The 23,897-nt window shown below is 38.7% G+C and overlaps 1 protein-coding gene across 1 annotated transcript in view; it reads right to left on the reverse strand.

Annotated features, from left to right (window-relative positions):
- otog (otogelin) overlaps positions 1 to 23,897 on the reverse strand; it is a 73,205-nt gene that overhangs the window by 18,966 nt on the left and 30,342 nt on the right. Inside the window, exons 20-36 of the mRNA XM_032560826.1 lie at positions 22,406 to 22,480; positions 20,870 to 20,913; positions 20,620 to 20,785; positions 14,608 to 14,715; positions 13,959 to 14,097; positions 13,229 to 13,363; positions 13,005 to 13,151; positions 12,806 to 12,925; positions 11,945 to 12,061; positions 10,952 to 11,108; positions 10,344 to 10,370; positions 9,802 to 9,978; positions 7,254 to 7,532; positions 5,029 to 5,146; positions 4,837 to 4,916; positions 1,384 to 3,761; positions 28 to 205 (exon numbers count right to left, since the gene is read on the reverse strand). Of these exons, the coding sequence (XP_032416717.1) occupies positions 28 to 205; positions 1,384 to 3,761; positions 4,837 to 4,916; positions 5,029 to 5,146; positions 7,254 to 7,532; positions 9,802 to 9,978; positions 10,344 to 10,370; positions 10,952 to 11,108; positions 11,945 to 12,061; positions 12,806 to 12,925; positions 13,005 to 13,151; positions 13,229 to 13,363; positions 13,959 to 14,097; positions 14,608 to 14,715; positions 20,620 to 20,785; positions 20,870 to 20,913; positions 22,406 to 22,480 (4,445 nt within the window). The remainder of the gene's footprint in view (positions 1 to 27; positions 206 to 1,383; positions 3,762 to 4,836; positions 4,917 to 5,028; positions 5,147 to 7,253; positions 7,533 to 9,801; positions 9,979 to 10,343; positions 10,371 to 10,951; positions 11,109 to 11,944; positions 12,062 to 12,805; positions 12,926 to 13,004; positions 13,152 to 13,228; positions 13,364 to 13,958; positions 14,098 to 14,607; positions 14,716 to 20,619; positions 20,786 to 20,869; positions 20,914 to 22,405; positions 22,481 to 23,897) is intronic.

Raw genomic sequence — 23,897 nt, forward strand, 5'->3', positions numbered from 1 at the left:
ACTCTGGATATTTCTGTGTTTCCTTACATGGGCAATCCCATTTCGGGCAGCACTTGTCTCCATTGACCAGAATAGCAAAGCCAAGCAGGCCGCAGTTTGGAGGCTCAGCTGTGAAGGGGCAGCTCTGGGATTTATTGAACAGGATGAGCTGGTTGTTGACACAGATGTACTTTGTGCATTCGTCGACTATCTCTGCATACGGAGGCTGAAAATTGTTTTTAAATTGGAGAGATGCTTGTAAACAGGAAAACATGTTTACAAGCATGTTTTCCTGCTTGTAAACATGTTTACAAGCTGGAAAACATGCTTGTAAACATGTTATTCTTGTGAACAGAGTTATTCTTCCACATTTGTCGCAAAGTTTTGCCTGAAATGTGAACAGGAGACTCATAAGTCTTAGGTTGTTTCCACAAATACTAGTCTAATAGACTCGGTTCAATTGGGGACCAAAGTTGCAACATTTGTTACATTTTCAGCTGCTGTGGTTTGCTGTCACACTGCACTGCATCAAACGAACCAAACTAATCGAAAACCTGTTCCCCTCCTCTACTGCGGGGGCGCTCTATTAATGCCCTGCGCTAAACGTCAGATGAGCAGGATCCCGCCCACATCTCCCTGCTGGAAGGCAAAACCTGCTGGTTTTAGCTGTTAAGTTATGAATATAATCCACTAAATCTTAAATGTACGCGTGATATATAAAAGAAAAAGGTATGCAGTGCTTTGCTACCAATTGTTAACATTACCACAACAAGACAACAAGGTCAGGAAAAAGTTGAATTAAGAAAAGAAAAAAAAGGGGGAAGTAGTACAGTTATGCTAGCTTGACTTTGACAACCTTGACACGTAGATGTGACGTGGGATTCTGTGTTTTCGGTTCAGTTAAAAAACAAATAAAGAGCGACCATCACACCAACTCTGACAGATCATCAGTAGAGCAGGTGTTTAAATTAGCTAATGAACCACAGCAGTGTTAGATTAGCTAATAGCAGCGGTAGCTAATCAACCACAGCAATCATTTATTAATATTTGCAAAATAAACATCAAGCCTAAAAACATAATACTGCCACAGACTGAATGTTCTGTTCTTAGTGTGGGAAATGTTTGAGTGTTTTTTGGTGCTTAATCCTAAAACATAAAGTGACGCTGTTGTCAGTTGCTATGGTAACAATTCTATGTATAGCGTAGCCGACACGAAGAGATTGAAAAAGGAAGAATGCGAGTGGTTTTGAGCTATTCTTCAATGGCCTTTCTGCGTTATTTTTCCCTTTGTTGTGGCAAACTGCACTAAGTTAGTAATACCTACATCTTCAGGTTTCTTTTAGTTAACAGGATTGTTCTATCGATTAAACAGGGTTGGTGTGAACGCTCCCTTAGTGAACTTACAGTGCACGTCCTTATAGGAGTTTCTGACATTGATGTTAATCGCTCAAATGAAGAACTCGTTGATTCGGCCGCTGTGTGAGGAGAAGTCGAAGCTGTTGTTGATCCTGGACTTGTAGGAATTTTTTGGAAGGCGGCGGTGGATTCTTGACGCGTTGTAGTTGGAACTGGAATACCAGGCTCTTGGGTTGAGACAAAGACATCAGGTCGGGATGGAGATGTTGTTGTTTCAGCTTCTTTGGTTGAGATTGACTCTCTGGTGAAGGCAGCTGTAGATAATGGTGAAGAGACCGCTACTGGAGCTGTTGTTGTAGTCAAACGGGAAATTGCTGCCGATGTGGCAACATGATCAGCCCTGCTTGCTGTTGTTGCAATGGTTGGAGATGTAGTAGCCAGTGAGCCAACCACAGTTGATCTGGTAGTGGTAGCTGAAGGCCTTGTTGCAACAGTGACCCTTGCGGTGATCGGCCTAACTGCGGACGATGTGGCTCTGGAAGTAACTCTAGATGTTACAGGAAGTCTGGGTGTTGCTGAAAGGGTGGATGTCCTCACAGCGATAGGTGTAGCTCTTGAAGAAGACACCAGTCGGGTCGTGACCTTCTCCAGGACTGTAGATACCTCTGGAGCTGTTGTAGAGCTTGTTGTGTGGAGCAAATACAAGGACGGAGAAGACATGCTTATAGTTGTAGTTGACACTCTGGTCGTAACTGGTTGGGAAGTCTCTGTAATTGACTTAAGAGTGGTATGAAGACTGGAGGGTCTAGGTCCTCTAGTGGTGGTGAAGGAGGCGCCAGGTGGAGTAATCAGCTTCCTGGTGGTTGTGGCTCCACTTTCTGGAGCCAATGTTTCTGTGGTGATGGTAGTTGCTGAGGAGGTAGATGTTGTCCTAGATGTTACTGGAAGAAGAGGAACTTCAGGAGATTTAGCAGACACGCTGGGAGATTCAGAGGGCAGCCCAGGTGTTGTCTCCATTGGCGGCCGGTAGGTGGTAGTGGAAGTGGAGGTGACCTCCCAGTGAGGGGGATACCGAGGCTCAGAGGTTCGCTCAGTATACAGAGGATGGGTGGTGCTCTGTGTGGTTGGGGATTGTTGCAAAGTAGTAATTCCTGTTGAAGGTTTTGTGGTGAAATGAACATCTGTGGACATTGTGGATGTTTCTGGGACGACAAGGGGTCTTGAAGTTAGTTTGCTGGAAGTGGTTTTCCCCGTTACTGGAGCAGCAGCGGACCAGGACGTCCTATCCGAATAGGCAGCTGACGTGTACCAAGAAGGAGCGGTGCTGCCTGTCATCTTAGCTGGTCTGGGTGAAGCTGTTGTTGTGAAGACTGTAGCGATTTTAGATGCAGGAGATTCTGGGACTGTGACTTTCTTTATGGTTGATGTTTGCCACCTTGTAGTAGCTGAAGTGAAGGCAGACGGTGGAGTTGTAGAGGGTTTAACATGGTACATGGTTGTTGTGGATGACACAGAAACAGTCGAAGAAGTTGTACGATCAGTTGGAATGATGTGCAAAGTCCTTTCTGTGGTTCCAGTTTGTGTCTTACTGGGAGTGAAAGAGCTAACTGGTTGGAACGGTTCTGTCGTTGCTGTTGACGAATATCCAGTTTGTGCTTCTTTAGTAGGCGAGGTGGGAACAGGAGAAGCTGTTGTAGAGCTTGTGGTTGGTAGTTCTGGCAGGATAAATGGTACTGTTGTCATTCCCTCTACTGGTGCAGCTTTTGTAGAAGAGGTAGTCGCTGTACTGGAGACAGTGGTTCTGCCTCTTACTGCAGATGTTTCTGCAGATGTTTCTGAGACTCGGGGAGAAACTGAACTCAAAGTTGTTTGACTAACTGCTGAACTCGAGCTTTCGGATGCGTCTTTATGTGGATGACCAACCGTAGACGTTGTGATTGTGGTTGGCCTCCCAGCAGACGTGGTGGTGGTGAGCGGGGAGTACTGGGAGTCGATCGGTTTAGTGGAGGAGGAGTCAAAATGACCTCTGGTTGTTCTGGACGTGGTGGGGCTGAATGAGCTCAGCCTGGTCGTCCATCTTGTTGCAGCTGATGAAGTTGTAGCAGGAGTTTCAGTTACTCTGACTCTGGACGTTGCCTCCACTTCCTCTGGCCTGACAGCAGAGGGCACTGTTGGCCCAGACAGAGTTCTGGACGGCTCAGGAGTTGCAGATGTAACTACTGCTTCCGGGCGGGCCGGCTCATCAGGGGCAGGTGGTGCTTTGGATGAGGTGGTGTATTTGCTCCCAGAAGTAGCGCTAGAAGCAGCGCTGGTGGGAATTTTCACTGTGTGGTGTGTGTGTGGAGGTGTGGACGATGTGGTGACTTCATAACGTTCAGCTGCTGTGGACGGAGACGGAGGCGCCACTGAATCTGGGAGCCGAATACCTGAAATCACATGAAAACAAGTGTCAGAAAGGCAATAATTAGAAAAACAAAATGTTCATCTAAATTTATGATTTTGTTGAAAACTGAGCTTTGTGAAAATGTTCACACCTGAAAATCTTTCATTTTAGTTTTAGTGTTTTTAGCTTTTTGTAACCATAATCTGAGGGATTAGATTAGGAAATACAATTCTGCTGCAGAAGACGCTAGGCTACAGCATGTTTTAGAAAGTGAAGCACTTTGCTTTAAGTTGGTACATAAAGTAGAAAGAAATTGTGAAAATACTTAATTTATTTAAAGTGTTGTGAGCTTCAAAGCTTATTGTTGTTGTTTATTTATTTCAAAGGGAAAAAAGCACCTCACATAACAGTTTTCATCTGCAGTCCCTGTGCGTACAATCAATATAAACACAACACAGGCAAAAATAGAAAATAATAATAGTAACAGTTAAAACCATCATAAAAAATAAAAAGCTCATGTTATTTAGTTGAATTTCTCTTATTTAGCATTTATCACAATTTTTCTTTGTAATTTAACATTTACATTACTTTGAATCAAAACAAAATTGTTTCCCAGCTGCAAAAAAGTTAATTACTCAAGCTGATGATGTACTTTTGACATTTTGAATTATTGTAAAAATAATTAAATCAGCAGGTTGTAGTTATCAGTAACCAGCCTGATCAAAAACTGGTCACCAATTTATCTGCTTTATTTAAAAAAAACAGCATAATTTTATAGCTTGTCCTTCCTATGCAGTAGATTTGACATAAGTCTGTGGACAAGATAATAAATATATTTTTTCTGAAATGTTTTATTTTTGCTTATTCCGTTTTTTAATGTTATTTATTTTCAAAGTGATTGACTTGATCTTGGTGTTTGCCAGTGGGCTGAAATTAATACCCAATAATGCACAACCAGCCACGCAAAATTAAAAAATATAATTAAACGTGAGTAAATTACCAACACTGAGTAAAAACATGCTGAAGTGGTGCTGCTCTTACTTTGGTACAGTTTTTCCTGCTCTTCCACTTCTGCTCTCCAGACTGAATGTCAATAAAAAAGACTTTATGATACTTACAGTCTTCAACATGAACGCATCGACGGGTGATTTCATCCAGGACCATATTTGGGGGGCAGACAGGAAGGCAGCCCTCTACTCTGCACAGGAAACACATTCACAAAATAAAAGCCTCAACATGTCGGCTCCAATTAAAGCAAACTCTGATCGTTTCACATCATGTTAGAAACAGGTAAAGGTCAAAGGTCTCACTGTGGGATGGTGACGCAGGACTCGGCGGACGGGTCGCTGCAGGTCCTGAAGCAGGGGCTGGTGCAGGAGTCGTACCTCCACTGGCAGCGAGGACCCGGAGGGCTGTCTGGTCTGGGGCCTGAGCAAAAAACACACATAAATAAATAAATTACCGCCAAAGATTACTTTCTTTCATTAAGATGGCCACCAGGTGGCGCTGTGAAGGCCTTAGAACACATGTGTCAAACTCAAGGCCCGCGGGCCACATGTGGCCCGCTACGTCATTTTATGTGGCCCTCTCCCCCCCACCACCGTTTTACATCCCCATTGAATGACTTAAAATAGGTTTTGAGCACGAATTGACTACAAACTACATCTCCCATAATGCCTTCTGATTCTTACCAGCCAACATTACGGCTTCTCGCCACTAGAGTGCAGCAGAGTCACCTCAAGCTGATTATTAATTTTCCCAGCGAATAAAACTGAAACGTCGACAAGCCAACAAGCTAAAGAGCGAAGTTCCGTGATGTTTCAATCTTTTACCGTCTACTGCCCCCTGATTTGATGCCACAGCTTCGACTCCACGCAGCTCGTGTTTTGTCCACGTTTGGAAGCACCTATCTGTGCGAACGGATGTTTTCAAAAATGAATTTAAACAAGACCAAGCACAGGTCGCGCTTTACTGACGAAAACCTACACGCCGTTTTGCGGATTTCCACAGAATAGAACTAAAACCAGACATCGACGAACTGACCAGGGGAAAACATTGGTAAGCACGAACAAACTAAATTTAAATAGAATGAATGTAAAACCAAAACTGAGTATACTGGAATATGCATATAGTTTATTGATTTTGCTTGTTTTGTGTTTATTTACAGAACACAACACAATGAGGATGTGTGTGAGTTGGTGACAGGGTGAAGAGGGATCAGCGTTGTGTTCAAGGACAGGCAACATCACCTCATTGTTTTGTTCTTATGTGAAATGCATGTTCGTTGTGTAATAAATAACAAAAACGTTTTGTGAATGAAGTTGAGAGTTAATATCAAAACTTGTTTTTATTCTTTGTCTGCTTATCTTTAAAGCAGACAAAGATTAATTTTCCCAGCGAATAAAACTGAAACATCGACAAGCTAACGAGCTAAAGAGCGAAGTTTAGCTGAGCAGTTTAAAAATATTGTAATTTTTAAACTGAGCAGTAATTTTACATCCATGCAAACTCAAATGTAATATTTAAAACTTGAATACATAAAATCAGTTATTTAACAATATGAGGTGTTGTTTAATTTATTTTTAACATTGTATTTTTATACATTTATGCTAGGGTTGCCCAAGTCTAGTTTTCCAGACCTATCACTCTGTAACTTTAGATGCGTTCTTTCTCTAACACACCTGATCATTGACTCATTCATAGGCCTCTACAGAACTGAGTTGCTGCTAATGAGGGAAGTCAACTTTTTGTCTGGGGTATGTTTTAGCAGGGACGCATCTAAAAGTTGCAGTCTGGAGGGCTGCACTTGGGCATTCCTGATTTATACCCTCAATGTGGCCCGTTGAGGGTGGCCAATATGCTGAAGTGGCCCTCGGTGAAATTGAGTTTGACACCCCTGCCTTAGAAAGTTGGAGGGAAAATTTTAAAAAAATGCAAAATTAAAAGTAAATTTAAACCCATCAATTTTTTATCTTAAATTTTCCATCATTATTTTTGTTTTCCGTTATCCAATCATATTTTAAAATAAAACAAAAGTTAAAATACTTTATTTAAATGTTATTTCTGATGCTAATTTTCTGATTGGCTACCAGTCAAACTTAGTAAACTGATTTGCTCCTCAGGCAGTGATGTCAGTAACGCTTTAACAAAAAATAACAAAATCGGGGAAAAGAAAAATTTTCCAAATCAGTTTTTTTAAATACAAACTTCTGAAACTTTAACAAAAGCAGCAGGTCTGAGTCTGGTGAATTTTTAGTTAAAACATGTTTGTTCTTCATTCAGTGGGCAGAACATCCAAGTACATCAAGTAAGAGTAAAAATACTTCATAATAAAATTACTCAAATAAAAGTAAAAACTACAGCATAGTACAAATACTCCTAAAGGTAAACTTTTTCAAAAAAAGTACTCAGGTAAATTGAGTAAATGTAGCTAGTTACTAGTAAACTCTGGTTATTTCTGTGATGTGTTTGTGGCAGTTTTATATTTGAATTGTGTGAAAATTCTGCTGTGTTGTGATTTTTTTGTGACTCTGACCCGTCAGTCTGAACAGCGACGCCTTGCGGAAACCGTAGCTGTGTCTGAACTTGAGCAGGTGGAGGCGCGGCGGCGTGGCGTGCAGGAAGAAGCCGGGCTTGGCGTGCGACTCCAGCGAGTTGTAGCCCGAGATCCAGGTGTTCCTGTGGAGGACGAAGGTGGCTCCGTCCCAGAATGCATCGCTTCCCTCCCACTTGGCCAGCCTCACCTGGCCGCTGGCGCTGGCGTGCAGGAAGTAGTTCGGTCTGTCGGCGGCTTCAAAGGAAACCCGCGATGAATCTGTGGAGAGGAAAAACTAACTATTGGTTTTGGACACCGCCTACACTGCAAAAACAGAAAATCTGACTTTAAAGCACTTTTAAAAAAAACAAAAAAAAAACACCTACCTGTTTTTTGGCAATAAGCTAATGTTTTTAATGTCTGGAAAAGGAGTTGTTTCAAAAACCTCCCACTGCCCTGTTACCTAGCAACCCAAATGAAATTCAAATGTGTAATTCGGTCAGATGGTTTTAACCACTGTATGCACTGTACACACTCCAAAAACACAAAATTTTAGAGTATATTTGCCTAATTTCTAGTGCAAATATCTTAGCACACTTGAAATTAGTCAAAAACTACCAAGTAACTTTTCAGCAAGATACAGCAGCTTGTTTTAAGTAAATAATTATTTAATATTGATAGGAAAAAAGTATCAATATTTTCCATTGGCAGAATGTTTTCACATATACATATGACCATGGGAAAAAAATCTTTTTATAATTTAAAAACACTGGCAATGAAACTTTTTAAAAAAATCAATTTTAAGGAATTACTTAAAACAACTTCTTATTTCTTGCTGAAAAGTTACTTGTGAGTTAGTTTTTTTTTTCTTATTTCAAGTGAACTAAGATATTTACACTAGAAACTAGACCAAAAACACTTGGTAAGATTTTGTGTTTTTTGTAGTGCAGCTCCTTTAAAATGTGTAATATTAGCTATATTTTAAGAGATTGTTATGGTTTTTAAGTAATAGAGCAACTCATTCTCATTGAAAGATCTGCTCCTCCAATTCAAATTACATAAATAAAAGGAAAAGTAATCCTGAAGAATGAAATTGAAAAACACTTTAAAGATGGAGTGAAAGTTATTATTTTAAGGTAATCAGCATTGAACAAACTAAAATATATAAGCGTTAAACTGGTCGAAATGGGTGTTTGAAGGAACCAGCAGGAGTTGGAGCAACTTGTTGCAGGTTTGGCTGGCTGTCAAGCCTGCAGCTTGAGTTGCTATATGAGTGTTTGCCAATCTGATCTCTGAACCCTTTTACAATGAGTCCATCGCCTTCATCGGTGTTTTCACAGGAGAGCTCAGATCAACAGCGAAGAAAACGGCAGGAGTGAAGCCTGGCTGGCTGTCAAACGGCTGCACACCGAATCTGATTCACTGACAAGTTAAACCGTTTAAGAACAGATTCAGGGTTTGTGCATAGAAAAATAGGCTTTTCAATGGAGTTTATTCTACGCAACATCTTGATATGTATTCTTTCAGAATATTATCCTATTCTAAAAGAAAAGGCCAATAACACATCACTGGAAAGTGATGTGTTTGACATCACTTTTAGTGTCAGTGACTGTCAGTGGCTGTCAGTGTCCATTTTGACATCACTGGAATGTTTGACATCATTTCCAGTGATGTCAAACATTGCAAACACATGGAAATCAAAAAAATAAGTTTTAATTTACTATAAATGTTGTGTGAATTAATAACATTTTAGAGCTATTTATAATTTAGAAGCACAATTAAAGAGAAATAGACCTGAGTTGCTTTGGCAGGAACAAAAATCATCTCCTGCACTATTAAACATAAACCCATTTCTCATCAAAGGCTGTTAGATAATTCTGATAATCCAGTTTAAACTCGGTTTAACTGGGGACCAAAATTGCAACATTTGTCTCATTTTCAGCTGCTGCGGCTCACTTTCACACTCCTGTGTCAAACAAACCAAACAGTTTGAAAAACCTGTTCTCCTCCTCACCTGTGGGGGCGCTGCACCAGAACTACTAAAGGAAATTACATGAAAACCTCTAAGCTCAACTTCTTTCTTAACAAACTGTAAACAAAAATGGCGTTAGTGGTTGGAGGATTTTTCTTCAGTCCTTGGCTAAAAACAAAACACTAGCCTAGTGTCTCCCACGGACACTAGGCTAGCATGTTTGTTTTGGTTATATTGACCCAGAACTCCTGCTTTTTCTCCAGACTACTACTGTCATTTCTTCAGAATCAATGACCTTTTAAACAAAAGTTTAAAAGGTCAACATTAAGCTGAAAGGAAGCATAATGTTTGCTTCATTTAAACTAACATTTGGCTGAAATGAAGCTTAATGTTAGCTTCATTTCAGCTTCTTTGAGCTGCAAAATCTATATATTTCCCACCAATCACAGTATTTCTTCCTTCCCTCCAGGTTCCTGCTGCTCAGTGTTAATTCTTCTGGTTAAGAGAAGAAAAGGAGCAGATTCTTGATGGTAAATCATCTTTTTCTGCATATGATAATAATAAATATGAGCTCACCGTGTGGTCGAGCTCTGCTGAGGCCCGGCGTCATCATAAACTCTGAGAGGATCCCAGGAGCGGCGCCGACGCTGGTGTTGACCCGCTGCAGGAACACGAAGCCGCTGGACCGGCTGGCTGCCAACAGAGACGTCTGATCCCAGAAGGTCAAGAGCCTGAACGGACCTTTACCCAGAACTGCAGGGAGGAGGCACAAATCTTACAAGAAACCCAACATGTTGGAAATCCCAGAGATTTTTGTCAATTTTATGCATTATTGTGTTTCTGTAGTCTCTAACAGTTTGCAGCTTCACTTATTTTTGCTCAGAAACAATGAAAATGTCTTCCATAGTCTTCCATAGCTCAAAGTCATCTTCCTTCAGATAAATAAATCAAAACATCGTCAACAAAACTCATTCCTCAATTCAGACAACATAAAAGCTGTAAAGTACAAGAGAAATTAGCTCAGGTTTCTGTTTTATTATGGGAATTATAGTTTTGTAGAAAAACAAAACATGACGAAGTACTAAATGTCAGCATACAAAGGAAAGTTATTTTTTTACCTTTGTTGTAGAATTCACAGTCATATGCTGCAGAAAAGAAAAAGAAACAGGAATTTTAAAAAAACATCTAATAATCTTGCAATATGTCATATTGTTGTTATTTGTACAATGATTATTAGGGCCAATGTAATACAAAAAAGGAGTAAATTTGTGAGAAAATTCCAAGATTAATCTAAGAAATTTCAGATTTTTCAAACTCAGAAATTTCCAATTTTTTCCCTTGAAAATTTTTAGATAAATCCCAGAATTTCTGTTTTTGTCTCAAAATTTTCCTCCTACTGTCCCCCATCTATAATTGCCCTAACACACCATCATAAGTAGATATATTTATTGAATAATTTAGCAGCAAATAAGGTTTTTGAATTGAAAATGTTACTTATTTTGTCCATATATGGTTTTCAATTAAAATGCAATTACCCTGAAATGAACTCGATTAAAAATTTAAATTGAGGCTCGTCTCGAATTATTAAGTTATGCATCAGATTCAAATGTCAAATTTAAGGAACAAAACCGCAGAAAATATTTGAAAGAATTTCGGGGGGAAAAAAAACTAACATCAGACATATGTTGGGTAAAACAAGACCAATCAGTGGGAGGGTTTTCCTTACGGCAGAGAGAGGGCGAGCGCCAGTCGACAGAAACGCCCTCATGGCAGCAGCGCCCTGCGTACGCCGCCACGCTGGTGCAGAAACACTCGCAGTCGCCTCCGCGGCTGCAGGCGCATGTGTCAGCGAGGCAGTTCGTGTAGAACCAGGTGACATCCACCTGAGAACACATAACAGATCTCAGGCAGAGAAAAGGAGTTTTTTCCATTTTCATGTCAACTATTTGGAATATTTTTAAAACTTTTATGTTACATAGATTCATTACACACAAAGTGAATCATTTCAGGAGTTTAATTGGATTATGGCTTATAATAAAACAGATTTAGTTACCCCAGAACAATAAAATCTTATTTAAGCATCAATGATCAAGAATAGGCCACTGTAGACAGAAAAAAGTAAATTGTCACCAAAAAAACAAATACATTTTGTGACTCTCTGAAATTTTCTATGAAAAATTGGAAATTTCTTAGTTTGAAAAATTTAAAATTGTTAGAGTTTAAAAAGTTGAAAATTTGAGAAATAAGCTCAGAAATTTTCTAGAAAAACTAAAGAAATTTTTGAGTTAATGATAAAAAATTTGATAGAAAAAGATCTGAAAATTTGAGATTAATCTCAGAAATTTCCAAGCTTTTTCTAGGAAATTTCTGAGTTTGAAAAGTTGAAAATTTACTTGAAAAAAACTCAGAAGAAAGTTAAAAGTTGAAAAATTTTGCCTTTTGAAACTCAGAAACATCCAAATTTCTTCTTGAAAATGTTTCACTTTTAGTGCCCAGAAATTTGACATTTTTTTCTAGAAAATTTCTGAGATTAATCGTGAAATTAAATAAGAGTTTTCTGGTAAAAAAAAAAAAAAAAAAAACAACTCTTTTTTCTGCCTACCATGACCATAAAACTCTGTCATACAAAGGAGATGTTGATCTTGATTGGGTTTGAACCCGGTTACATACAGGAAGATAAATGAGTAAAATAGAGATTTGTTGTAGTGCCACTCCTCACCACCGGGTGGCAGGTCTGGAAGACTTCACTGAGCAGGACGGCGCACCGACGCTTTGCAAACGGCTCTCTGAGAGGACTGAGGCTGCAAGGATGTCTGATGTCTGGACTGTTCACACACTGAACACACAAACACACACAGAAAGGGGAAATGCAATCCTTATTATAGGAAAATTAAGACAAAGTATCACAATGTTACAAGAACAAAGTCGCATGAAAAGAAACTTGTATTATCAGAATAAAGTCATAATATTACAACTTTACTCTTGTAATACTATGACTTCATTCTCATATTATTACAACTATTTATTTATTGTTTATAACTTTATTTATTAGTGATATTATTACAACTTTATTTATTGTATTATTTTGACTTTAATATGAGAATAAAGTCATAATAGTATAACTTCATTCATAAAATATTATGACTTTTTACCCATAAGATGACTTTATCTATTTATTATTTGTGACTTTATTTATTTATTATTTATTACTTTATTCTTATTCTTATTACAAATGATTTATTTACTATATTATTACAACTTTATTATGAGAATAAAGTCATAAAAATATGAAAATAAAGTCACAAAAATATGAGAATAAATTTATAAGAGAATAAAGCCTTAATATTTGGACTTCACACTTATATGACTTTTTGTGTAATAATTCATTCTCATAATTCAATTTATGTATTTATTTGTTTATTTTTTCAGTATGGCCCTAAAACTCCATCACAGAAAATACTCAAGCAGTTTTATCTTAAATGAAATGTCGTGGTTAATTGTTAAAACATGCAGCTAGAAGAGATGAAATGACTCAGTTTTATTTTTTTCTAGTGAAATATAAATTATTTGCGCCGCTCACCTCCATGGCCGTCCAGCTGTTTCCAAACTCCTGCGGCGTCGGCGAGTCGATGTTGTCAGGGGTCCGCATTTCGTTGACCGTCTTTAGGTCAAAGTTCCCACACAGGCCGCTGAGTTTCCCCTGAACACGTCCCGTTATCTGACTTTGCTCTTACCGCTCATCGCCATGAATGCTGAGCAGAGTAAAAACAGAGTCCTACCTGCCAGCGGGGTCCAACCTGGACGTGAACCGTCGTCTTACGGTCCCACAGCACCGTCACGTCTTCTTCTGGGAAGTGAATTATTGTGAAATATCCAGCTGGCCAGATGAACATCTGCTGCTTCCTGTCGATCACACTAGACGGATTCTGCGTGGGATTTGGGATCTAGTTGCTTTCTTGATTTATACAGGAAACGTTTAAAACGCAGTCAAGATGGCGCTTACTGGTTTTCCAGAATCGTCATCAAAAGATATGAAGGATCCGCGGATGTTGATCAGAAGGGATTTCCTGCAGATGACTCCACTGTCAAAGCAGTCGACGTTCTCCACCAAAACGCTCATCATCACATCAGCGCTGCTCTGTGGATGACAGGACACAAACTGTGCTCACCCCTCCAGCAGACTGGGAACCAAAGCAGCAGCATCTGTTTCATTTTCAGCTGCTATGGTGCAAAAATCAGTTACAAATCTCTACATTTAAAGAGGAAGTATTATGCTAAATTCACATTTTGCACATTCTTGTACTTCAAATTGAGTTTCTACTGCTGCTACAAACAACGTCTGCTTACAAAAACCATACAAACAATTTTAGGCAATCAGTTCATGTTTTTTGGTGTTAGCTGTTTCAAAAACCTCCAGAATGTAACGTCACAAATCGCCAGGCACTGCCCCGTTACCTAGCAACCCCCTTAAAGGCCAACCCGTTACCCAGCAACCCCAGCAAAGCTCCAGCACGTTTGGTCAGCTGGTTTTTACCATTTTATGTGCTGTACAATGGATGCTGGAAAACACAAGTGCTTTGTTGTTGACTTACCATCCAGAAACCACTTGCTGCATTCTGGTTGTGCAAAAAATGTAATGAACATGTTTTGTTTTGCCTATAGATCTATCCTAACCTGTTTATGGAGGCAGAATAGGTTACCTTTAAACGGATGGAGAAATGATTGTTAAGTACCTTAACAAGATAAACCTTGCAGGCCCCGACGTAGTCAAACAGCAGTCCGTCGAACGTCCTGTAGTGGCGATCACCGTAAGTCGTGCACATGGAGGGACATGGACGAAACACACACTGGAACATCCCATGTTGGCAAACACTGCAAGGAAAGAAAAGCTTCAGTGGTTTAACATCAACTTGTTCCCACTTACTGCAGGAACCGCTTTTCACCTCCAACCGTCTCCATTTGTAAAGAGCCTTTGGTTTACCGAAGGCAGAAAAGTGCTGGTAAATTGGCCAATTGTGCCATTAAGCTGTCATCTACATCATCTTCCCTGGCTGTAACTTGAAGGAAAAGGACGGGAGAATAACCGAGATCACTGGGAGGTTTCTTTCACCAGCCAGGGACGGTTTGAAGCAGATGGAATCAGAGACATGTACAAGGGCCTGCTCTGTTTCCAAGGCCTATTCTCTGCCTCGTGATAACAGAGAATTACACATATCACATGGCAACTTTTGCTGCTCTGACAGCCTCACAGCTCTGTGGTGTCAGGCTAAACCTTGCAGCAGAACATTGTTGGAGATTTGTCTTCATTCTGAGGTAATTCTTAAATTTGTGATAAGAAACTGTGAGATAATCTTGTCATATACTTCATATGTGTGAACGTACCACTGGTAACAGGGGGAGGAAACTCGGTCGCCAGGGAAATATTCTTTCCCTTTCCACAAACAGGGGCAGGCATCAGGCTCAAAGCACTCATCCCCATGTTTCAGTAACCTAGAGAGGGGAAATATGAGATCAGGAATTCCTGTTTTAAAACAAATCAAACTGAAATTATGCTCAAGGTGCAACTGAGAGATTGTGTATGTCAGGTGACGTAGGCAGGGTTCCTACCGTGTTTTTGTGTTAAAAAATGTTAAAAGTGACTAAATCTGGTCTGTCTGCTCAATCATCTGTAGCACTGGATCATTGGAACATCAAGTTAAGCAAGTATTTTTGGACTTCCTACACCAGAAATACCTCATCCAGCTCACCCAAGAAACTAAGTGCTCCCCCAAAGGAGAGGCAAGTTAAAGTCTCTCCATTGACGAGTGGATCTGGACCAGTCTCTTCTACCCCAAATGGAAGATCTCTAAAAACCTCCTACAATGACTCTGGAACATGGTAGAGAGATGATACCATTCTGCACTCATCTGGGATATGCAAGGCATAAACCATCTTCCTAAGGATGAACCTTAGTAATTATAATCCCATTCTTTCCATCATCAGAGCTCATGGCATCGGGTGAGGAATGTCTTTGCCTCTCAGACATCCCCTTATAAATCTCTCCTTCCTTAATTACTCCGAATGACAGCAGCTCATTCCCAGCACTTCACCTGCTGGTTCTAACCTTCATCCTGGTCATTTCATTTGGCTTTAAACACCTTCAGTCCTTCCAGGTAAAGTGACACAAACAGAACCACATCATCTGCAAACAGAAGCACTAGAGTCTGATTCTCCTAACAAGAAATTCTGTACAAAACAGCTAACAAAGGGCAACACTGAGTCCGATACTAACTGGAATCAAGTCTGTGCCTTTATGCTCATTAGAATGAATGACCCTTCATTAGAAGGTCCTAAATTACCACCAAGAATTAGATCAGTAAATAAGTCTACTGGAGTTTGTTCCTGGTTAATCTTGGACTCTGGCAGAGATCTCCCTGGTCACCAATCCTGTTTGTGGTGTTAATGGCCTGGATCTCAAGGGGTAGTTATGTGGAGAAGGGTGGCTGGTTTTGGAAAGTCTGAGTCTTTGCTTTTTTGTATTTCTATTGGCATCTTCAAGACTTGTTTTCCAGAATGTGCTAAGATGGTTCAGAGCTGGGATAAGAGTCAGCTTCTCTAAGGAACACCAAATACTGAACTTCACTCCGTAAAGGTCCACGTGTACTTGAAGCAGACAACGGTCAGGACACTGGCCAGGGAACTCCTTGGTATCCTCCGTAAATGAGCTGGCATCTGTTGCCAGAAGGCTTTCTTTTATGAATGGGATATCTCTGCAACACAATCTCAAATAAAAGGAGAGCAATAAAAGGTATTTAACCAAATTGTTGGAAGGTAATGGCTAAAAAATTTAATCCAAAAACTTAATGCTGAAGAAACATTTGGTATGCCATCGACTTCCTGTCATCTGAAGTCTGTGAGTTTGCCTTTAGCTTGGACTCATTTGTGAGTTCACTAACAGATGTCGGCTTCCACTGCAGGAACATTCCAGCAAATGAAAGACAGCTTCAAGGGTGGGCAGCTGTGAATGAAAAGGAATAACACTCGTTCGCTACATGAGAAATCCAGACAATTAGGATTCTCAGAGATGAAGAGAGAAAACCAGTCTTTGTCTGGATGCCTGCATTTGCTCTCCTCCACTCTGCAGCACCAGGCTGATAAGTATCTTGTAATGTGCAGAACTGAGCTACACTGGCGAGGCAGCAGACAATGACGTGACACACTGAATGGTGCCGCCATAAACCCGAGGTTCATCTGAGTAGAGTTACACGACAGCCGCTAACAGCTTCCTTTATCTGCGCGCCAAGCGGCGATATTGATTACTCTGATCAAAGATTCTGCAATCACTTATCCTCCCGACCTACCAACATGTCACCCATAAATCCGCACAGCTACAGCCGGTCGGGGTGAATTTAATTTCATGGGACAATAATAAAGGTTCAACTTGAACTCTACAGGGTTAAGAAGTTACCTCATCTAATTTGTTATCACAAAATCAAAGCAAAGATTTGTACATTTAATTAGAAATAAAATATTTGCGTTTCTAGTTGGTACCACACACTATTCTCAATTGATCTCAAGTCTCCAGCTGCCTCTAAAGGGTTTTGTTCCAGGATCGTAAGTATTTCCTGAAGAAAAGACCACAGCATGACTCAGTCACCACCGTGTATCACCGGCATAAACTACTACATGTTGTAGTTTTGAACATGTTGAAGTTTTCAAAACTACTTCAACATATTTTTACTCAAGTAAAAATAAAAAGTAGCTGTCGAAGAAATTACTCAAGTAAGAGTAAAAACGTATTTGGTAAAAAGTCTATTCAAGTACTGAGTAACTGATCAAATTATCAATCATTTAATATTTAAAAATTACATCATCAGAAATTTAAAGTTCAGTGGAATTTTAAGGACCAAAATGACGATAATTCATATAAGAAGAAAAAAATAAAGAACATTTTTCCAAATCAGCTTCTGTAAATAAAAAACTGATGAAACTTTAACAGAAATTGCAAGCGTGTATCTGGTGAATGTTTGGTTAAAACTTGTTTGTTCTTTGTTCAGTGGGTAGAAAATCCAGAAATATTACTCAAGCAAGAGTTGAGATACTTCATAATAAAATTACTCAAGTAAAAGTAAAAAGCACAGCAAAGTAAAAATACTCCTAAACGTGCATTTTTTCCAAAATGTTACTCAAGTAAATGTAATTGAGTAAATGTAACTAGTTACTACCCACCTGTGGTTCAGGCTGATGTGCAGCATGACAGAAATATGTGAACAATATCAATAATAATAGCGTAGTTGGCGCTGGAAATGTTTACCATTCTTCTGAATTGATCCAATCAATTGAACATTGATTTTATTGAACTATGTCCACTGGAAACACCATTTTAATTTCAGTACAGTAATATTATCTTTAAATATTTCTTATAATTCCTTTGACATACTTAACAAGCAAAAACAATGTTTAATCAAAGACGTTTTATTCAATAATCACTGTCCATTATTGTTTTATTATTTTCTGTCTGTTGGTTGTTCCTTGGCATTAAAACATCTTGTGTCTCCTTTAGGAAGGTTTGCATCTCTTAGGTCTTTCCTGGATTTTTACCAGTTTTTAGCATCCATTACTAACAGATAATGTTCATCTGGTAGTAATTGTATTTGTTTGCAATCACACGCCTGCTCTTCGATAATTTTCCTCACTTTTAAGCAGACGCAGCACAATCTGCTGTCCTGGTCTAGCAACAAGAAATCTAGAAATGTCTGGATTAATGAGAAAAACATTGTTCCTAAAATTATCAGGTTTAAGGACTAAATCAAAAATCCTGACTTTAAAAAGTGAAGCCAGTGAACTTTTGAACACTATCAGGTAGTTTGGAGAACTGTTGACCAAAACTGGTTGAAAAGTCTAGAAAAAGTCGGGGGGATTTAAGACCTTTGCCCAGCATGATGCGTACATATAAACTGCAAACTGATACCAAATTCCAGGAAACCGCAGGCTTCTGTTTTGGACCTAAAAGTTCAGGTTTATATGAGTTCAGCTGACACAGAACGAGGGAATGAATGGTCGACATTTTGATCATAAACAAAGTGTTCCTTTGTGAACGAAAAAAACACAATGGAGTCCTCAGTCAACACGGCAGCTAATTATTTCCCATTAGAGGTTTCAAAGTCCTGCTGCAGATAAATACCACACAGACGAGTTGAGGTTGCTTTTCAATTTTTATCTTTGTTTTTTTTACTTCTTAAACTAAAGCCTTGCTTTGTGTTGGTCTATTTTCAGTCCCTTAGCTAAGCAGATAGCGCCGAACTCAGCACAAATCAGTGTTTTCAGCAGATCCACTTTGTCTGAGAGGAACCCAACACAAACCTCTGTTCAGACTGACATATAAACCAACAACTGTTGATTTACTGTAACTAACCCAGCTTTTAAACACAATGCATGGACGGGTGACATTTTATCAAACGTTCAGGGTCATTGTCCTCTTGGAAAAAACAGCTTTGTCCAATTATCAACACCACAGCTGTAGATCTGAGGTGAAGCTGGAGCAGATAAACTTAGGTCCAGCTCGTTTGGTCAGCTGATTTTACTGCTGTATGCTCTGTACAATGGCTGCTGGAAAAGACAAGTGTTTTGTTGTTGACTTAACAGCCAGAAACCACTTGATGCATTCTTGTTGGCTGTGCAGGAGGCTTTACTTCTGCTTTTCAAATGTGTATGGTTGTATAATTGTGCATCTGTTTGCAGCTATTTTAACATGTGAGTGTAAAGGTTGAGTTTTGGAGGCGTGGCCAGCAGCAGCTTATTACATTTAAAGTGATAGAGGCCCAAACACAGCTGATTCTGCAGAACCCACCAAACTAAAATCTCATTATCTAAGAATCATTTTGTACAAAAACGTAATAAACATGTTTTCCTTCACACTCAGACCCATCCTAACCTGTTCAAGGAACCATAATAGGTCACCTTTAACGTCAAAGCAGAAACCAAAACGCAGGCTAGTGATTCAGGTTGATGGAACCTCACAACCTTTAGTCTCTTCTTTAGAGCTGAATCATCGCTGACCATCAATGAAAAGTCTTTGTGGCCATATTTACCACTAAATAGTTTCCCTCTCAGGTTTCAAGGAGTTATTAACTGAACTTATCAAGGCCTGAACATCAGGTCCAGAGTCTGATGTCACCGTAAAGGTCATCTTGTTTAATGTGTCGAACAGAAACGCCAGTCAGCTTTACACGTCTTAGATGACTTATGAGGCATCTCTGCACATCTCTGACCTTTTCACAGCATCTTGTTGTGTTTCAAATTAACCTGAAAGCCTAAACCACTTATCCAAATTCAAACTTAACAGATGCCTTTAAAAAAACCCAGGAAGGATTAAAGGGATCGTTCAACTGAAACAGACCAAAGGTCGTCTGTCTGCATCATCTACTAACTTTAGAGACTTTTCTGTCTCCAACGGATGAATTAGAGAATCCTAACCAACACCAGAAAAATTAAATACAAGTTAATAACATACGTGGCACAAACAGTTAGATCTAGGAAGCATTTACTTTTCTTAAATAGAGCCAGGTTTATTTAAATCAGTCAATCAAGTTTATTTGTACAGCAAATTTCAGGAAGAAGAGAGAGGAAGAAGTGCTTTACATCATAAAAATACAAAAATAAAAAGTCATATAAACACTGTTTTGATGAGATCATAAAAATCATTGAATCACATCAAATGTTGGTCAATGTTTCTTTTATTATTAATCAAAAGCAGCGGCTTTTAGCCTCGATTTAAATGAATCAGTGTTTGGGCAGTTTTGCAGTTTTCTGTTAGTTTGTTCCAGATTTGTGGTGCATAAAGGCTGGATGCTGCTTCTCCATGTTTGGTTCTGGTTCTGGATGCAGAGCAGAACCAGAACTGTTTATATTAGTACACTTGAAACATAGGAGCTTGTTTTAGGTTAATAATTTCTTAAAATTGATTTAAAAAGTATTAGTTCCACTGCAAATAATTTCACTTATAACAAGAGATTTTTAACATGTTATAAATGAAATATTTTGCCAATGGTACTAGAACTTTTTCATCAATATTACGGAATTATTTACTGAAAACAAACTCATATATTGTGCTGTAAAGTAACTTGTAAGTTAGTTTTGTCTTATTTCAAGTGAACTGATATATTTTCAATAGAAACTAAACAGTAAATACTTAGTAAAATTGAATGCAGTGTAAAAATAAAGAAAGTAATAAAAAGTTGTAATCCAGACCAGAATTAATCTGGATTTATGTTCCTTTTGTTATTATTCTTACAGGAATCAGCAGAATGTTTGCCTGTCAATGTTTGGTTCTGGTTATGCAGAGCAGACTGGTCCAGTTTGGAGTTTGGTTATTTTCATGAGCTTCCATTCATAATAAATCAAGCTGCTACTCACCCGGGTGGACAGGCACAGCCAGAGATGCAGGGCTCATGCGCAGAGCAGGTGATGTTGAGCAGGTAGGACTCACAGGTGCGCTCACAGGCCACGCCCCTTCCTGCTGATTGGCTGTTCTCCCCATCTGAGCAGTTCAGGTGGAGCTGACCCAGCGGGCAAAGCCTGTCTGCAGAAAGTCAGGAAGAAATTACAGAAAAAATTCTGCCAAAACATCCAAAGCACTAAAAACTGAATCAGGGAATCATCTTACCAGTTTCTCCAGTCTGGGGAACCAGTTTACCATTAAGACACATTCTGTAGGGGAACATCAGGGTACGTTACACATTCAATCATTCAAATATTAAAACCTTTTAAAGAAGAATGAATGTGGGCAGCAACATGGCTGTATGCAGTGTATGCAACGCATAGGGGCGCTGCATAGAGGGGGCGCAAACGATGTGGGGAATTTTTTCTAATCAGCATTTTATGTACTTAACAGCTGTTTGTGTATGAAATGATCACTAACAGAGGAACAGCACTGATTAGGCGCCCCTCTCCTCTTCCCTCCCATACAGGTAGCTTGGGCAGCGTCCCTTCGAGAAACGCTGAGGCGCGTTATTCTTCTTTTAAATTTTAATTGTAGGAATGCATCAACAACAGGGAGCTAAAGATGGGCGGCAGAAAAAAAATCTGGAGCACAAAACAGAAAACGGAAGGGAGGGAAGGATAAAGTTGTTGGAGAGACAAAGAAAAGCTTTTCAAAGTGGTTGAAAGACAGAAGGTACGTAATGTCAGTGTATCAACAAGAGAGTTGTAAATATTCAGGTTAGCTTAAACTAGCCTAAAATGACAGGTTGTTGTTGTCTCCGCCCCTTATTGAACCAATACGGGATGCGATTTATTCTGTATTGCTATAAATGTCTGACAGACACACCTATCACACACACCTCAACAATAAGTGTAATAATAATGAATAAAACAAAACACGAGAAATATTAGCGTCAGTTAAATTGTAGTTGCGGGACCTAAATGTGTGAAAACATGCTAACAAAAAGCCTCAGACCTGCAGACACAGGCGGTTCTAGACACAGAAGTGGCTCTTTGGCTCAAATATATTAAATGATGAAATATTGCCCTGTTTTTTGTTTCATTCTTTTTTAATTGCCCTGTGGGCAGCAATTTATTCACATATATGAACATTTATCCTTATTGATACTTTAATTAAAAATGAGTTGTACAAGTTTATGTCATTGGGGCGGCCATGACATGTTCGCATTCACCTCAGAAAATATGTAGCTGCGCAACTGGCTGTATGCCAGCATAATGAAATGATAGCATTATGCTACCATTATGATAGCATAATGCTACCATTATGATAGCATTATGCTATCATATATCCATATTGTTGCCTTCGGGCAACAATATAAAATGCTGAAATGCTAAAAGGTCGACAGCTTCTGCAATGTTTCTTTCTATCTCTGGGTGGCTCTTCAGCAACATTCAGAAAAATCTCCCATAAAAACACTAAAGCACCAAAATTTAAATTAACTGATTTTATTTAATATATAAATAAGTTTACACAGTTAATACATAAACTAACTGACAGATTTAACAAACAAAGGACGGATGTTTGATACAGCCTGGAAATCCTTGTTTTGTTTTTAGTCTATGTTTAATTCTCTCAATCTTAATCTTTTCCAGATTATCTTAATCCAGAATTTTTCTCATTTTGTGGTTTGACTGAAGACAATAAAAACATTTAAACCTGAAGCATCTTGTGAGAAAGAAACTTTAGAGAAGATCTTACTGAACACCTGCTGATGTCAAGATCACGTCTCCGGGTTCGTAGTCGACTCCGAGGAAACTGCAGGGACACTCGGACCTGAGGAGAAACAGGAGGACGTTACGACAACAAAAACATTAAAAACATGGAATAAAGGTCATTATTTCACCTCAGTGTGTTCCAGTTCAGTAATATCACTCAAATTCACTAATGTTCTCCCAATGCACCTTACAGGTCCAGTTTATATATATTTAAAACGCCCCAGTTGTTCAGACAGAATCAGATTCAGTTACACATATTCTAGTTTAACATCAAATCAACAACAGAGTCAAAATGCTTCACATGATAAAAATATGACACAATTTGGTGTTTTTTGCTTCTCCACTGCAAGAAACACCAAATCCTACTGAGTATCTTTTTATAGTTTTTAGTGCAAATATCTTAGTACACTTAAAATAAAAGAAAACTAACTTACAAGAAACTTTTCAGCAAAATGTAAGGGTTTGTTTAAAATCAATAATTACTTAGTATTGATTAAAATGTATTCGTTCCTCTAGCAGATTATTTCACTTGTAACAAGACAATTTTTCTATGTTGCAAGTGAAACATAGAAAAATTGTACCAGAGGAACCAGCATTTTTTTTTTTACTAATACTAAGGAATTATTTACTTAAAACAAACTGATTTAAAAGTTACTTTAAATTAATTTTGTCTTATTTCAGGTGTAATAAATTATTACAAAATATTACTATACACTAAAAATACTTGGTAAGATTTAGATTTGGTTATTTTTGAAGTGGCAAAATAAAGAAAGTAATAAAATCAACTTGCAGAAATTTGTAACTTTAAGCAAATTCTGGGAAATAGAACAAAACAAATATAATAATACAAGAACAAACAACAGCGTATTGGGGCCCAATTTTTTTAAAATAATTACAGGAACAAACACATTTATTCTTCATTCTTTATTCTTGTAATTTTATGACTTTATTCTTGACATATTATGAATTTATTCTTATATAGTGTTGACTTTATTCTCGTACGTTATTCTCTTAATTTTATGACTTTATTCTCTTAATCTTCTTTTTTATTTTTTATTTGTTCCTAGTATGGCCCTAATAATGGAATAAAACAAGAATCGTGTAGAAACATTCTGCTACAGAGCTACAAATACAATGAATCTACCTAAATGTGTGAATAGTTATGTTACAGTGAGCTTTATGTTTCCCTAAACAAACCATTAACTGTAAGTGAAGAGGGCTCAGATTTAGAAAATGTTTGATCAATGAGAAAACCTCCTTAAAAAGAAACTCATAAAAATAAATACGTACAGAAACCACACATTACGTTAAACTGCATCCAGCTTAAAGTCAAATCAGCCTCTGTACTACAAACTCTTTCTCACTGGTTATCAGATATCTGTGTCGTCCCGGCCCGAGCGGGAATGAAAAGGGGGTTTCAGGGTGGATTCCTAGGTGTAACTCTATCACATGCTAAGTAAGGCACCGCGCTGCAG

Source organism: Xiphophorus hellerii, chromosome 4 (genome assembly GCF_003331165.1).
Source record: "Xiphophorus hellerii strain 12219 chromosome 4, Xiphophorus_hellerii-4.1, whole genome shotgun sequence".
Taxonomy (NCBI): domain Eukaryota; kingdom Metazoa; phylum Chordata; class Actinopteri; order Cyprinodontiformes; family Poeciliidae; genus Xiphophorus; species Xiphophorus hellerii.